This window comes from Chroicocephalus ridibundus, chromosome 5, assembly GCF_963924245.1.
Source record: "Chroicocephalus ridibundus chromosome 5, bChrRid1.1, whole genome shotgun sequence".
Lineage (NCBI taxonomy): Eukaryota > Metazoa > Chordata > Aves > Charadriiformes > Laridae > Chroicocephalus > Chroicocephalus ridibundus.
The window spans coordinates 6,486,716-6,503,208 of record NC_086288.1 but is presented as its reverse complement, the minus strand read 5'-3'; the positions used below and the strand labels follow the sequence as shown (position 1 = coordinate 6,503,208).

The 16,493-nt window shown below is 45.9% G+C and overlaps 1 protein-coding gene across 5 annotated transcripts in view; it reads left to right on the top strand.

Moving 5' to 3' along the window:
• Positions 1-16,493, top strand: part of FRAS1 (Fraser extracellular matrix complex subunit 1) — a 167,370-nt gene that overhangs the window by 55,025 nt on the left and 95,852 nt on the right. For 4 of the 5 annotated variants that reach the window (XR_010071148.1, XM_063335505.1, XM_063335507.1 and 1 more), the window contains exons 3-11: positions 718-825; positions 3,215-3,307; positions 5,165-5,324; positions 5,908-6,041; positions 8,745-8,828; positions 9,461-9,562; positions 9,666-9,857; positions 14,097-14,186; positions 15,755-15,902. Coding sequence is in view for 4 of the 5 variants with exons in the window: in XM_063335505.1 (XP_063191575.1) it covers positions 718-825; positions 3,215-3,307; positions 5,165-5,324; positions 5,908-6,041; positions 8,745-8,828; positions 9,461-9,562; positions 9,666-9,857; positions 14,097-14,186; positions 15,755-15,902 (1,111 nt within the window). In the remaining variant the exon portion in view is untranslated. Of the gene's footprint in view, positions 1-717; positions 826-3,214; positions 3,308-5,164; positions 5,325-5,907; positions 6,042-8,744; positions 8,829-9,460; positions 9,563-9,665; positions 9,858-14,096; positions 14,219-15,754; positions 15,903-16,493 lie in introns of those variants that run through there. The other variant, XM_063335506.1, reaches the window with a different exon arrangement.

The window sequence follows — 16,493 nt, the reverse complement described above, 5'->3', positions numbered from 1 at the left end:
TGCTTGGCCAGAGTCCCCTTCATGACATTTTGGAATAAACGGGGCCAGGTAGAGCCTGTTCATACCTGGCCGTGCATTCAGTGTCTTTGACTAAATCAGTATAATTGCATCTTAGGCTCTTCAGACCTTCCATCTTACAGCCGAACGTAATGAGCACAGTTTATATCGTGGTTTTGACGTGAGAACTCTTTATTTCCATGATCCTGCAGGCTGAAAGTTTTGAATGTTGCGTTCAGCAGCTCATTGGGATTCAGGCATGTTGATATTTCCCTGCGTTCCCCATCAGCTCCTGGGGTGCTGTACGGTGCCGCCACTGTCTGTCCAGGAGTGGGTCAGCCTCAAGGCTGGCTCGGCTGCCTCCGCACAAGCTGTGATCGTAGCAGTAGCTGCAGTTTGGACAGTCTGAACTTGATTAGAGAGAAGTTTGCCAGAGAAGGTGTAATCACCTTGAGTTTATTGGCGGTGAAGTCCTATCGATTATCTTGCCATTGGAGTTGATTCTTTGCCGTGCATGGCCTTGTCTTTCAACTGCGTGCTGGATCGAACGAATAGTGCCAAAGTTGTGCCTGGTAAGCGTGTGGGAGTTTGGGGTGGTCTGTCGCACACTTTATTCTTCCCGTCTGTCTATATTGAGCTATTTGAGCCATTTGCGGTTGCATAAAATAGCACAGACCACGTGCTCTACGGGTCTAATTTAAAACGTCTGTTTATTTGCAGAATAACACGAGTTGGAAGCCAGATTCTTGCCAAGACTGCCGTTGCCGCAGCAATATTGTCACCTGTGAACCTACCATCTGCAAACACCCTCAGTGTGACTTTCAGAAGGTAAGGGCCTGCGACTGTCCAAATGCCAGCTGACCCCTTCTGTGGGGTGGGAGAAATGTCAGGTCCCTCTGGAGTTCCCAGCCTTCCCCTGCTTTAAACCCCTGGAACAGTTATATCTCCAAACGCTCGTTTGGGTCCCCCACACTGTGTTATATGTAAAGGAATGGTGGGGCGGTTGGGGTAGTTGTTCCTGCAGTCCCTCTGGAAGCAAAGGTGAAGAGGGACACAAAAAGAGGATGCAGCATGAGGCGCTTCCCTGGAGAATCTGAAGGAGGTGAGCTGGTTGCTTCGCTTTGTACGCCGCGGTGACAGCCACTGTATCAACCTTCTGGGCTCAGCTGCAGCTCCCTTTGCACCCGAGGATCTGATTTGCAGCAGGATTTGGGGGAAGCAAGAGGGAGCAGTGAAATCCCGACTGTCCTCCCAGAGTGTGTGTCAGGCACGGTCTCTCTGCCCTTTCACTTCCAATGGATGCAAACCTGCGCAAGAAGCACACAGGCAAAACCCAGCGTGTGAAGCCTTTGTCTCCTTCGCCACCCTACAGCCAGAGGCTTGGTGTTGGGACAACTTGCCGGCTGCCTGTGCCCCAAGGGAGGTCTGGTCCCCAAAGGAAACCCCTGAATTGGGTTTGGACCTCCCAGCGTGAGCCCACAGCTTCCAGTTCACCCTTCGTTTGAACGCGGAGCTGGGTCTCCCTCAAACACGCAGATGGACGCTTTCCGCTCCGGTGAACAACAACAGAGCTGAGATTGTCTGTCTTTCAGCTTCTTCTGCCTTGTGGTGGTGGTTGAGCTCTCATTGTCTCCTGTTTATATTTCTCTGTCTGAGCCTTCATTAATGGTTGCAGCTAATTGGCCACGGAATTGGTCTTGCATTAGCATCTGGATTACTGGGGTAGTACGCGTGAGTGACAATGAAAATTAATGTTTTAAAGAGGCACTGCCAATATAATTATATGGCTTTATGAAGCAGGTTAAAGTGTTTTCCAGTGCAACGGCACTAAAAAGGAAATACTTTTGATTCTTCCTGGTTTTCCCTGTTATTCTCACTGTGTATTGATTAAAGCAAGACTGAAATACTAGCAATTTTTATGCTAAAGAGGAGAGAAATAAAAAAAAAGGGTGCTGTCATGGCACACAACAACGAGCGGGCTAGATAAGAAGTTGTTCACTTTAAAAAACTGGGTAAATTAAAAGGTGGTAACTTTAAAGCTCATAAAGGGAAATAGATTTATAGTGAGAAATGAATCTGCGTGACTCCTTGACACGGGTAATATTCAAGATAAAGAGTTTAAGTGTTCCATAAAGGTCTGGACATTTAAATGTTGAAAAGGATCATCAAGGGTCTCAGAAGAAAAAAATCTGATCCTCCTTCGAGCATAAACAAACCACGGATGAACAAGGTCAGAAATCGCCATCGTCTCCATGGCTTATTTCTTGTCTGCTTATTATGAGATTTATGCTAATATTGCTGATCTTGTTTACAGCGACAAGGCATAAACAAAAGCAGGCAGCCCTTGCAAAAAGCATACCCAGTGGTGTTCTAGGCATTTGTGTGTAAAACCTACTGCTGTGCGTGCCGAATGCTTTGAGTAGGTGGGAAATCAGCAAACGTTATTTCTTTCGCGTGAACCAAACCCAACCCACAACCAAGAAGGGTTCCTCCGCAGCAGGATCACAGTTGAATAGGGTTTAATGGTTTAAGCTAAATGGAATTTTTAATTTTGTTTCCCACCTCCTAAAAATCGTGGCATTGAAGGAAACCTTGAAGGGAGAGACTTTTTTCGCTTTGAAAAATCAAAATGTTTCTTTTGGAAAGCAGGGAAAGAAAACTGGTGATGTTTGAAATGATTCTGGTTGCTTTTATCATATAAATAGAGAAGTGAAAGGTAAGACAGTTTTTTTTTGGCATCGCAGTGCCTTCATTTTTTATTATAACAAAATAAATAACGACTCCCTTCTGAACGGGAATCCCTTACACGTTGGCCGTGCCCTTTCAAAGCGGAAAGGATGGAGTATGTCTCCTGAGAAACACCATTGCAATATTTGGAAGAAAGTGACCTCGTGGATAAAATTTTTCTACATTTCACTTCCTCAACCTGACATGTTTCTCTCTGGTTTTCCTTTTCTGTTTTCTCCCTCTCCAGCCCCCATGCTCCCCTCAGTAAAACTGTTTTTTATTGTCACTGGCTGTGTATTATTGTGTATTATACAGGAGAAGGAAGTGCCACCTCTCAACAAAGGGACCCGGTGTAGCAGCGTTACATATTTCACTTCATACGCTTCCTCTCTAAACTGAGAGCACTGGGTCCAGCAAGGCCCCGTGTCTTTACCTTCATGTTGAAGTCTATTTCGTGCGAACTGCTTATCGGAGTCTTGTCTCTTTTTAGGGAGAAGTGCTCCAAATAGCGCCCAACAAGTGCTGCCCTGAGTGTGCCTCCCGAGCTGAAGGATTTTGCCAGCATGAAGGACAGATCCGCAGCGTGAGTGCTCTGTCGTACTCCTCAGCACGGGCAATCCTTCCCGGTTTTTAGATCTCTCTCTCATTCACGTCCATGAAGGATGCTTAGCTGACCTGCGGGAGAAGGATAGTTCATTGGGATTACATTCTCTCTCTATCAGATAATGTAATAAATCGGGAGTTTGGTCAGCAGGGTTTGCAAAAAGGGAACGTTGCTGAGCAATAGCGTGTCCTGCCTGGCTTAAAAGGAGGCAGTTTCCCACTCATTCATTCGCTTTCCTGTTTCTGTGGATGACTGCGACGATATAATAATGTTGGGAGGGGAGCAAAGCACATTGAACTCGACATATTAGCTAGCCTGAAAGAAGGCTTTTCTCTCAGCAGCCGTCTATGCTGCAAGAGATTGATTGCCGTTGTGCATTTTGTAATCCTGAATTATTCAAGAAGCAGATTCCAGGATGCGGTTTCACCTAGAGGGGCTGAAGGGCCAAAACAATAAGAATAAGCGTCTACAAATAAGGAAAAAACAAAGATTCATGGGCAGCAGTTAATGAATCATGTCAAACAATAGGCAAATGTAGAAAAATGGCTTAACAGTGAACCCAAGTCCTATGTCTGGTCTCTTAAAGACTTTTCTGTTTGACGAGAGGCAAGTCAGGTCCAAATCTTAAGAAATATGCTAAAATGCCCAGATACGTTTGAATATCTGGACACCTGAGATGGATGCTGTAACCACTGTTTCAGCGTGGGGCACAACCAGCGTGATTCTGCTACAAGCTAGGCAAAGACTGGAATAGGAGGGATAACGCATCCATCCTCTTCTGTTTCTTTGTGCCTGCCATTTGGGCGATACTATATTACATCATACGGCATTGTATTTCTTCTGGTTGTTGCTGTTGCTGCCTTTTGCTGGGTTGTATTTTTGGTGCAGCTTTTGTCTTTTTCTCTCTCTGTAAGCCTGTTCTTCGGGACGCAGCTCAGGTGGATAAGTAGGCATCCCCACAGGGATTGTCGACGTATTTGTAGCTAGAGTCCAATTCCACTGTGAGGGGGTCATTCAGCCGTGCTTTTGTCAGTGCAAAGTCTCACCCTGGTGATTGGCACAGATTTCCTGAAGGAAGAAGTTTTCTTTTTGGTTATTAAGCCACTGTAATGGTTTATGACTTGACCTTCACTCTACAAGTATCTAGCTAGCAACGCTGGCCCTAGTGGTAGCTCCATCAAAGAAAATATCTGTCCTCTATTTGGCAAGAGCCTTTTTACTCCCTGCCTAACTCAATATTGCATATTTTGTAAAAATTAGCATTCTCTTATTTGTTGGAGAGTGTCACAATGCACCAGCAGGTTTCTTCTTGGGGCCAATTTTTCCTCACCATGCCTCAGGGTAGAGGTGTTTGTTTCTGCATTAATGAACACGCAAATCTAACGAGATTTTAGTGAAGTGTGTTAAGTATGTGGGGCGGGCGGTGTTCACCCGACCACCTTGTGATGAGGTGTGTGTCAGGGCCCATGATGAATATTTCTCTAAAGAAAACAAGTCTCTAAATGTAGAGTTTGCCCTGCAGAAACTGTAGCGGGGGGGCGGGATACAATAGCCTGTTTTTTTTGCAGTACGTTGTTGCTGGATGCCACACTGCAACAGGAAGGAAAATCGGGCCGATCCCCAGGTTTGCCGCTTTACCAGTATTAACTTACTTTTTGCCCCAACAACGCAGGCAGGAGTAAGGGCTATAGCGTGCAAAGATTGACCGGGCCTGCAAAAGAGTGAAGTTAACACTAGTCTAGGGGGCATTAAAAGGGAGAAGAGATATTTACGGGTCTCACTGGCAGCTGGATTCACGTCTGTGTTTTCTGTGCCTTCGGTTGTGTCGCGCCACAGCACGGCACGCAGTGGACCACCTCTGGATGTGTCCGGTGCTCCTGTGCCCACGGGAAGGTGAACTGCAGCCCCACGACCTGCCCGCCCCTCACTTGTGGACGAGGGGAGCTGGAATACACTGCTCAGGGATCCTGCTGTCCCAGATGTGTGGGGCTCGGCGGTGAGTGTTGCGTGTGAATGGGGCACTGTCTGGCTTCCGTGGTCCGAGCGGTAGGTCACTGGAAATCTCCTTTTAGTAACAAATCTGGAAAGCTTTTCTTTTGTTACTCATTTCTGTTGGGAAGACGCTGGTGTCAGGTGTGTCTCTTAATTTTCTTTATGTCCTGCTATCATATTTACATTTTTAAGGGCTTCACCCACAGGCCAAGAGGAAGTGATAAGCTTTAAGCAGTGAGCAGATATGCCTAATATGTTCTTATTTTGGAGACTAAAATCTGGATTAAAAAGATGCAAATATTTCCTACGTGCTGAGGGTACCTTTGGCACTTGCAGGCTCGGACTGCAAGTTCCAAAAATGGGATACCTTTTCTCATAGGAGTCCAGTGGGAGAAGTGCACCCAGAGCTCTTAACTCACAAGTCTAAACCCCTTGAAAACTGGTGGAATTGTTACTGTCCTTACCTGCTTGGACAAACCGGAATTTTGAATTCTGAGATGCGCAAAATCTGTGTTTTAATTATGGGTGACGGAAAGGGATTAAAGGGCCCTGGAAAAGATGATTACCCCTTGTTTCGTATCTCTTAGAGCCTTGCTCCTTTGATGGACGCTTGTTCCGGGATGGTGAGGACTGGCGCCTCGGTCGGTGCTCCAAATGCGTCTGCAGGGACGGCGCGACCCAGTGCTTCACAGCTTCCTGCCAGCCTCTACTGTGCAGCCAGGTCGGGACCCATCGGCCTTCTGTCTTTCCCTCGGCAAGGGCCGTTTCTCATGCAGATGGACGAATTAGCAGGCAAATCTTCTGTCTGACAAGTGGGCGATTTGGAAAAGGGAGTTTTGATGTATGGAAATGATGTGGAGCGGTGAAGTCTGTCAGTATACACTTGCTGTCTGTCTCGTCCCCTGTATCTTCTTTCCCTGTCATTTTACTCTTATCGTGCCTTTGCTGGCTAATTAAGTACAGCTACTGTCTAAAGAAGCTGCTTTTTGTTTTATACTGTAAAAATTATGTAGGGTTGATCAGGAAATGTTTTATTTCTTTAGGGAAGGAAAGAAAGCACAAGATTTTTAATGGGGGTTTATCTTCACAAACTTCAGTGTATGGTTTGCGGCTGAAAAGTTTGGTTTGCAGGTCGTGTTTACTTTTTTATTACAGGAACTCTAGAAATACAGTTGAAAGTAGTCAAATGCGGATGAAATTCCCTTTTTGACTTAAAGAGTTTAGAAATACAAAACAAGTTCAGCTGAAAGAGAAGCCTCAGAGCACTATTCCTTACCTGTGCTTGTGTTGAGAAATCGACAAAACCAGTAAGGTAAGTTAGGCAAGCTCAAGTAGTAACTCACGGCGTTAGTCCAGTTAAGAGAACAGGGACATTTCTGTCTCCAGGGGCTTTTCTGTGGACAAATGATGAGTTCTTAGCACTTACTCAGCGATCAACCCGACCGAAACGCTACAAGATTATATACAGTGTTAACAGAGGGATTAGTAAAGGCAGCAAACTCTACACAGTACTCCACACTCTCTACAAGTGACTCAATTTTTTGAATTCTCTTTATTATATTGAAAATGCTTAAGGGTGTGACCGTGCTCGTTCGATTTCTTTTCACTGGGCCCATTGTACCAGTTGTCTTGGGCACCGTGCTGTACTCCTCTACAACAGCATGCCGTCCTAAAGAAACGCAGGAGCCGGCTCCCTCGAAATCCCTCTTTCTGACCTTCGTTTATGTTTTAGGGGCTGCCGTTTCCCAGATATTTTTTAATCTATTACCATGCTCCAGTGATGAATCCAGGCGCTCCCTTGGAATGTTTTCTCTGGCTGAGGGCACTTCCCTGTAGCACTGAGAAAAACAAAAGCAGTAGTCATAAACTTCTGTTCCTGTTGATGCTTACCCAGCTGTCTATTACTGGACCAGATGTTTATGCAATTAACACTTTTTTTTTTTTTTAATAGAAGGAAAACCCACCTGTTTCTGTGCCTGCTAATTGTTGTGCTTTGTCCTGAGATAACCAATTAGTATTCGTTGACTAAGTACTGTGCATTAAAACAAATTATGCCTGCTTTAGATTCCTCTTTACCCGCTCCAAATGGACCGATGTTACCTGCTGACTGATTGCACTAATGTTTAATTGGCTAATCATTAGGATTCAATTTGTGGAAACAGAAACGACTGTGTTGTTGCTGTGGTGTATCTGAGAATAGTTGGCTGAGAGCATCCAAGTTAAAGCAGCAGAAAGCCGATTATGATGGTGTTCCAGATATTTCCTACCAAGGTGCCCGGTGGAAAGGACATCGGCAGGATGTGCAAGGATCCCGTTCTGCTCTCAATCACACCTATCATTTTCTCGCCTTTATCTCTGTCACTTTCTTCATTCTGCACTCCCCGTCAAAAGCAAATACATAAATTTTCCCAGTATTAAACTCCCGTCTTCCGTCTTTCAGATAACTGTGTCCTTCCCTGGGTCCTGAGGGAGAGGAACTTCAAAAATGCCTTGTTGCATGCAGGAGTGCACCTGAACGTCCCACCACATATCCCACCGAAATCCATGAAAGGCTTCTTTTAACTCTGCTGGGAAATCTTATCTTTATCCAAAGTCTTCCACTCGTTCCTTGAAAGCTAGTGATTTGACTAAGAAAGCAGAGGAGATAATAGTGCTTGGCATTTCTGCACTTACTTTCAGTCCACAAGTCAGTCTTCTGGTCCATCCTGAGGTGGCCGGAGGGAGGTGCTGGTGAACACTGCTATTCCAAATTATTGGATGTATGTGAAATTGCAGCTGGGGAATTACAGACACGTTTTGGATGGCCGGAGTTGAGGCATGCAGAAACGGTTATATTGATGTGAAGTGCCAACCTATTCCAGTGTGATTGAAATCAGTCATGAAAAAGTTTAAATTAAGGTAATCCAGCTTTAAGCATAATTTAACACCCGTACAGACAGTTATGCTCTATGGATTTAACTAAAGCAGTGCAAATGCCTGAGAGATGGCAAGTGTAAATCACACTTCCAAAGCCTTAAAATGCGGCAGTACCAGGAAAAAAACCTCTTCTCTTCTCCGTCTCATGCTTTTCTGTGCTTCTCTACATAGCTTTATATATACTTCTTTCTCTGATTATCTGTATACAGAATTTATGTACTTTATTGTGTGTGTGCGTGTGTCTTTATTGGCTTTGATAAACCTGTCTATGTATTTGGAGCTCGGTTGCCATCCAAAGAAGCCCAGAAAATGAGTTGAAGGAAATCTCTTTCTAGCTTTCTACGCTGATCTCGTGCTGTGAAGCCAGATACCGGAGCCAAAATGAAGCCTTGAGTGGCCGTGGGTTATCACACAGATACTAAATACCTGGAATTCTAGGCGGTGATGCGGAGCTCCACGTTACCCGTTCATCCTCTTACTTTACTTCTCTCTCCTGCTTTCTGTTTAGGATGAAGTTATGGTGATGCCTCCTGGCAAATGCTGCCCAGAATGTGTCCCAAAGCCCTGCTCGGTGTCGGGAAGAGTGTACCAGGTAACTTTTGACGAGCCGCACCGAAAGGCAGTTGTTCACAAGTTCTGGCACAGCTCTCTCTCCCTTCTCCGTGACATCTGACTTTCTGCCAGCACTGATAGCTTAGCACAACCGTTGCTTTTTTTTCTTCCTGTAAAGTCAGAAGAGTTGAAAGAAATTAGGACTAGATAAGAATTTGCTGGCAAGCGGAAAGGAAGTTTGCACGGTGAAGCAGATTAGGCACTTTCTTTTCACACTTTTTTGAAGGAGGGAAGCAGAAAGCACTGGTGAAGGTCAAAGTATTTATTGCGTTCTTGTATCTTCTGGAATTAACTTGGTGCATTGTTTAATGAATATACGTAGATGGGATTTTCTGTTAATGATTATTTTTTGCTAATAGTAGTAGTTAAGGCCTCACTAATGTACTAGCTTGCAATTAATGAGAAACACACACCACAGTGTCATCTAGACTTCCTACCTCTTCTTCCCGTTTGCTGATCTTGTAGAGATAAGCATTTTTTAAGAAAACTTTATTATCGGGTACAGACATGCAGAAGGAGCCTTGGTATTCCGTAAGCAGCACAGACTTCGGGAAAGAGTGTGGTCATTTACAAAGTGCGCTTAACAATTGCATACATGTTCTTTTTGAACAGCATGGCGAACAGTGGAAAAAAAATGCCTGCACTGCATGTGCTTGTCACAGAGGGGAAGTCAGGTGTCTGAGAGAGACCTGTGACCCTATTAACTGTGAGAAGGTAGTTAAAAATCATTCACCTCCCGTCCCCTGGCTGCACGTGTCCCTGTACCCGTGCCGGCGGGTTCCGGTGGTCCTGCTCAATGGTTGCTGCTGTTTTGTAGGGGGAGAACCAAGCGCAGCGTCCTGGGAAGTGCTGCGAGGAGTGCGTGTCTTCCAAGGGAAGCTGCTTGTATGATGGCACTGTCAGGTACCACGGCGAGATGTGGAATGGTACCCGCTGTGACTTCTGCCTCTGTGAGGAAGGGCGAGTCACTTGCCAGGAAGCAGAGTGTGCCAGAGTGGAGTGTGCCAAGGTAAGAAGGATTTTCTTCTTTCAAGATGTATCTGTCGAGTCTTGTGATTGTTTTTTCCCCCCCTTTTTTTCTCGACCGACATCTCCAGACGCTTGAAGAACCTGCCCTTCTCTCGGGGCTTGTTTTGTGCAATTCCCTCGCAAACACTTTTGCAGGAAAGGAGAGTAAGCTTCGGATTTTCTATGCAAGGTTAACTGCTAGTAAGCTTGTATTGTGAAGCGAGCCAGTGTGAATCGGTGACTAATTGAACTTGGATTCCCTCCCACGCTGTTGTCTGCCTGCTCTAATGGAGGGTCAGGCACCCAGAGGTTTCAGCGACCACCGGCTTTACCAAGAGCTGGACACGGGGAGGGACGTACAGGTCAGAGGTAGTTAAAAGCTTAAGAAATGTTCCTTTTATCTCATTCTGTATGCTACAGGGGGCTTCGGTAGGGTACTTGGATCTGGAAGTCGGTGTTCCACTTTTCTCCTTTTTTTTCCATGCCGTTTTTGGCATGGAAGTGAAGCTGGTAAGCTATTTTATTCCCGGTGCTGTTTACTCCAAAACTGAATCTCCCCCACCAGGTTACGTTAGATTTGCTCTATAGTGGACGTGCAAAATGCATTAGATAGGGTTGAATGCTTCATGCACAGACACACACACCCACCCACCCCCCGGAAATATTTTTGGAATTGCCTTTTTGCAGTGGGATAAGACTTCTGTGGTGTTTGTCACTGCGTCTGTTTTAATTGGTGGGCTAATATCAGCTTTGTAGCTACTACTCCACAGCGTCAGTGAAGAATAAGGAAGGAATTGTAGCTTTCTAAGTTTTTCTAAGTTTTCTCTCTCAGTGGCTTTTCTGGCGACGGCCTGCAAGCTAAATCTTGAGGAGCAGCGCTCTTTTGTTGCGTCTGAAGTCCAGCCAAAATCCGGACATAAGGGATTCACTGGATTAGGTTGTTTTAATAAGCGTTCAAAAAAGTGAGAATCCACGCACAGCGTCCCAAATGATGATCGTGCAGAGAGGATGTATCTAGGAATAAAAGTCCTTCTTCATCTCATACTGTGCCTTGTAAATAGCAAAAATCCGTTGAGTGGGGGACCCAAGCTCTTGTCGCTGGCGTAGGACTGCTGACGATTGTCTGACCTTAAACTGCATGGAGAGATTTTGCTGGGCGGAAGGTCGTGGTTGTCGTAAAATCTTGTGCACTTGCATCTGTTTCAGTCAGCTTCCTGCGTGCTTATGGCTGTAAATTGGATCATTTACACTAATGATGATGGTGTGCTGTCACGGCTGAGCAGGGAGAATTATTTAATATTCATGCTCATATCTCGGGCACTGACGAAGGATCCATTATTCAGAAAAGCCAGGGATATTTTACAGAACAATAGCTGAAGATGTTAGCGTGTAGGGTTCAAAACTGGGGAGTTAAAAAGTGTGCAGCGTTATCACTCGCGCAGCAATTTTTCAAACGCAGGCTCTCACAAGTAACCACCCCTCTACAAGCCCGAGCATCTAAAAAAGTGGTACTATTTGTCAGAAGACGAACCGCTGCAATTTTGAATTGAATGAAACATGATTGCTGGGGGGACAAAAGGAGGAAGGCGGTGTCCTTTGTTGCAGACAAGAGTTATGGTCCCGCTTGATAAAAGGTATTTGCCCAAGGATTTGTTATCCTGCATGGCTTCCCTTAAGATAAACTAGCTTCCTCAAGTCACGTTCAGTCGTAGTTTAGCTCAGTAGTACAAGGTGTGCATTAAGTAATGACAATAAAATATTTACCCAAAAAGCAAATGCTTTGCTTTTTTCTTGTTGAGTTGCAGGTCTGCTTTTTAGGCACCCGCATCAATAAATCAGAGCTGATGTGAAGCTGGGAGCATTTGGAGTCATCTCTTCATTAAGGCATTATTAATTTTCTGGTCGCATTGTCCTATTTAAAGTGTAATGAGGCCACAGATACGAACTGCAAATCCTAGACAGCTTGACATTATCTCGCCGCGTTACGTGAGGGTCGGGTAGAGGTTTAGCTTATAAACCCTTTCAAACAAACCTCTCCAGCAACCGTCAAATGAAAGCGTCTGCGATGATTCTGACCTAATCTTCAAAAAGCCGTTTTCAGCAGGTTACTGATGAGCTAGGAATACAAGTTACGCGGCGGGCTGGGATAGCCGTGGATGTGGATGCGCTCGACCAAAACCACTCAAACTGTCAGAGCATCAAATCATCCCGCTGGAGCACTTGCCGGCAGCCCAGCTAAGTAAGGAGGCTCGTGACGATGTTCAGAGGAGGATGGGTGCTGGCAGGGGATGCTGCAGCCCACCCGAGCAGGCTGGCGATGGATTATTTCTGTTGGCAGCCCCGCCAGCCCTAGAAACCACAGGATCAGTAAGTTGGAGCCTGCAGGGTGCGGCGTGATTACCGTACAGCCAGCGCGCCGCAGGGGTCTTTCTGGTATTTAGAAGAAACGGAGCCGGGGTGTCGCGAGTTACGGACGGTGCACGTGGATGTGGGTGTGTACGTGTTTGAGAGACGTGGCACAAAACATTATTTTCTCTTTTCTGCCTCCCAGCCCATCACTGCCTTTCAGTGTTCTCAACCTGGAATTTGATGAATCTCTCCCCAGCAAAGCCTCAAGCCATCTCACACAGCCTCTCCCTTTGCTGAGCCCTGGCAGAGCAGCGTGGTTGCATTTTTTTTGGCTAGGCGAGCCACGTTCTGTGGCTAGTTCTTCTCAGTTTTCCTATAGTGTGCGTTTACGTGTGTACGCAGTTTTCCTATAGTGTGCGTTTACATCCAGGGATGGGGATGGGAGAATTTACAGTACATAGTAGTGACGTGAGATCCAACCGCTGCCGATGGCATCTTGAAGTAATGATTTAAGAGCAAAAATGTGTGGAACAGGCAGAGAGAGGTTTAGGCTGCGTGTGGTCCTGCACGGCGAAGAACCGTACGCTTTCTCCTCTCTTACCCGTTCTCAGAAATGCGTGAGGGTTGCCAGAGCGTGGCCTGGCTGAATTGTTCTACCTTGGTGAAACTCCCTGTGGCCAGTGCTGTTATTGCGCTGTCTGTGTCTAAAGTAATTCACAGACACAAATTGGTGACCGTGCCAATGTGGCACAGTGAAAAATCCCCTGGAATGACTGCTGGCCCAGATGCCCGGTTGGTGTAAATCAGCAACTCGGTAAACTTGGCGCTGGGCTCAATTTTGTGAGCCGAGATCAGAAGAAAGCAGCAAGACGCTGAAATGGAAACCGGTGTGAGCTGTGTGATTGCACTGGGTATGCGAGCCCCTCGCAGACATTTAACGAGCGGTCACGGCTTCTCTTTTTGTCGCAGGTAAACGATCAGCCCAGTTGCGAAGTGAAGATTATGCCCACTGAGATTTGGGATGGGGATTAACACTGACATTTATTGGGCATGGGTTAAACAAGTGCTCAGTGCAGAGCAGCACCAAATCTAATTTAGTCGTTCGTTTACAACTTTTTAATTGTAGTGGTCTTGTATACGTATGTCTGTTTTCTGCCTAGTATGTATTACCTTACCTGTGTTTACAGCGCGTGAAAATCTGGTCCAGGAAAGCTGCTCAGGTCAGGAAATCAAAGCTGTTTCTTTCGAGCTGTGTCCTGGTTCCCAAGGACAGAGTCTCCCTCTTTTCGAAACGTTCAGCTTTCACTTGGGCACAAAAAGTTGTGAGGAATTAGGGCGCTTTATTCCCTTCTCCTGCTGCTAACTTCTTGTCTTCAAACTGAAGTTATTTAAGTGGATTCTGTGGAGTTGTACAGTTGTAACAAAGGACAGGCTTTTTCCATCTGGGATAAGTAGAGCATGTGCTTTGAAATTCTCTTGGGGAAAAAGAGTAGAACATTCAAAATGAAGGTAAGCTTCTATGCATTGAAATCGTGACAGTGGTCCAGTAAAATCCTAGTGATTCACAGTAAGTAAAAATATGGCATTCCTATTCTCTGTCCTTGCGGTGGATTATACTGGGGGGGGTCTCTCTTTGCGCGACATAGGGATGGAGTAATGGCCTTATCGCTGAATTCTGTGGCCTTTTCTGAGGTTCTTTCTGCAACTGCCGTATTCACTAAGCACATTTTTCTGACTGTGCCTACAGAGATGAAGTAGGATAGAGAGAAGATAAGGTGAAATTAGATATCGAAGATTGCATTCCAGGGCAAGAGCTGTTCTGCCTCTGCATTCCACAGTATTTTTGGTGGTGATGTTTCCGTTTGAATTGCTGCAACCTTTCTCTTCGCAGGGTGAAGAATTAATTCACTTAGATGGGAAGTGCTGTCCTGAATGTAGTTCAAGTAATAGTTACTGTGTTTACAAAGAACATACCAAAGCTGTGAGTATCCTGGTACTTTGGAGCACGTAATGGTGAGTTCTGCTCGTAAAGATTTGGAGGAGTTGGCTCTGCTGCTCGAGTTCAGAGAGGGCTATTATTTGCAAGTGTAGCAGAAGAATAATCTATTAATATTGTCTGCAGATTGCTTTTACAATTTACAGAACGCGCTTGTTTATAACGTATGCATCTGCTGCAGAGTTGAAGTTTGCCTGGCTTTCCTTTGTGCGGTATAATCAATCATTTCCCTTTAATATTGAACCTACATACTCACAGGTTTCCTGCAGATCTCATGGTGTTAAAGATGCCTGACTTTAATCCTATAAAGTACAGGCTGCAGAGCTGGGGCAACATACAGCTCTGGATCCCACTGATTATAATTTTTACTGCCACAAGAGTCCATTATTTTATAAATATTGTCAAGGAACTTTCCTTCTGAAGTTAAATAGAAAGGAAACGTTAAGTATCTTGGCTTAAATATACCAATATAGTGGACTTTTCCTTGCTCTGACAGATGAGGACTGGAGCTAAGCGCTGCTGTTTGCCAACGGGTGTGAGAAATGGGAAGTTTCGCACTGGTTTGGGGTTTTTTTAATACCAATGCTTCCCTTTCCTTCCTCAGATGTCTCTCTCTGACCCAAGTGAAGTAAAACGTATTATGGTGTCAGGTTTATTCCTGTTTGTGCATTATCCCTTTTAAGAGAGGACCAAAAGCTTCACAGGATTTAAAATCCTTGCTCTCTCTTTTCTGCCTTTTGACTTCCTCACGGGGTGCCAGCAGAGCCCCAGCCGCTGGGGACAGCTTTGGTGGCCTTCTGAGGAGAGCCAGGGGTGGAGATCGCAGGAGGGGAGCAGCGGGTGCGAGATCTCTCCCCTCCAGCCACTGGTCAAAGTGCAAGTGTCGGGTGCGATGGGTAGTTTTGACGAAAGCTGCTGATACCTCTTCATCTCCGTGGTGTTTCAGCCAGTCCTCGATGATGGTAGACAAGGCAAATAGAAGAGAGGACAAGAGAAAATAAAATGCTGTGAAAGTTAGAAAGAGCTTTAAAGTGTGACAAAAAGGTCGTTATGCAAAGAGATAGATTCAGACAGAGGACAGATTACGGGCATCTGTCTGTTCTGATAGAGAGCAAATTCAAGCACTTGTTACCGGGCTGTGAAAAAGAAGCGGACAAGTGAGGCAGCAAAATTCCGAGACAGGGGAAAATGCTTTGAGTGAGAGAAAAAGAAGGGAGGTGAAGAAGTGGAAAGGACTTACTGCTGACCGAAAAATGCCCTGCTTTGGAGGGAGTGCTGAGAGGGAATGTGTTCACGGGCCAAGGACTCTTCTCAGTAGGCGCTGTGCAGGCTGCCTTATTCTGGAAAGGCAAAGAGGGCAGGAGGGTTAGTGGTACAGAGCCACACAGTCCCATGTCGGCAGGCCTCCGTGCTGAAACAGTCCCAAAAACGTTTCATTGATTGCTAGCACTGATGTAGCCTTGCCGTTTACCCAGAGATTTCTGTGCGTGGGAAAACCGCGTTGTGCTCTCTCCTTTGCTCCTGATGCTGTCCGTGCGGTTCTTCTTTTGCAGAACGGAGAGAAATGGGAAGACGGGCCGTGCGGAGAATGCGAATGCCGGGATGGGGAGGTGACCTGCTTCCAGCGCTCCTGCCCGCCCTGCCCGCCGGGCAGCCTGGCCGTGGAGGCGTGGGGTGACTGCTGCCCGCGCTGCGAGCCAGGTCCGGAACCAGGGGCCAGCGTTCCGTGCCGTCCCTCCTGTTGGGTGGGAGCATGTGCATCGCACGCACCTCTGGCACGGGGCATGTCCTGGCGTCCCTACAGCCCTCACTGATACCTGCGTTGAATTTTATCTTGTCTTCAGTGTGCACTTGCTAATTAACTGGTTTCCATAGAACTTAATGAGGGTTCTTAAGAGATGTTTAGAGCTCCATCCAAAGGCTCTCCCTGACTTCCCCTGATTTAAATGTCAGTTTTCTTTCCTTTTGGCAGAAGAGTTTTTCCTTGAGGTTGGTGTTTTGGAAATGTTTTGTCGTCTTTCTTTTTTCTTCAAGCAGAGTTTTATAAGGACTGCTCCTTTCTGAATCCTGACGTGGGTTTCGGAATTTCTGGGCTCCTGATTATTTCTTGGGAGCAGAAAGAAGAACGAACCTGCTTTACACTGTTATGCCACAAGCTCACCTGGGGCTGAGTGGCTGCCAGTTAGTAATTGTTTAGAAAGATCAGGATAGCCGTAGCTTCTGTGTTAATTTTGCATATAAATTCATTTTTCTCCAGGATGCTGTGATTTTCCTTGATGTACATTTCATAGT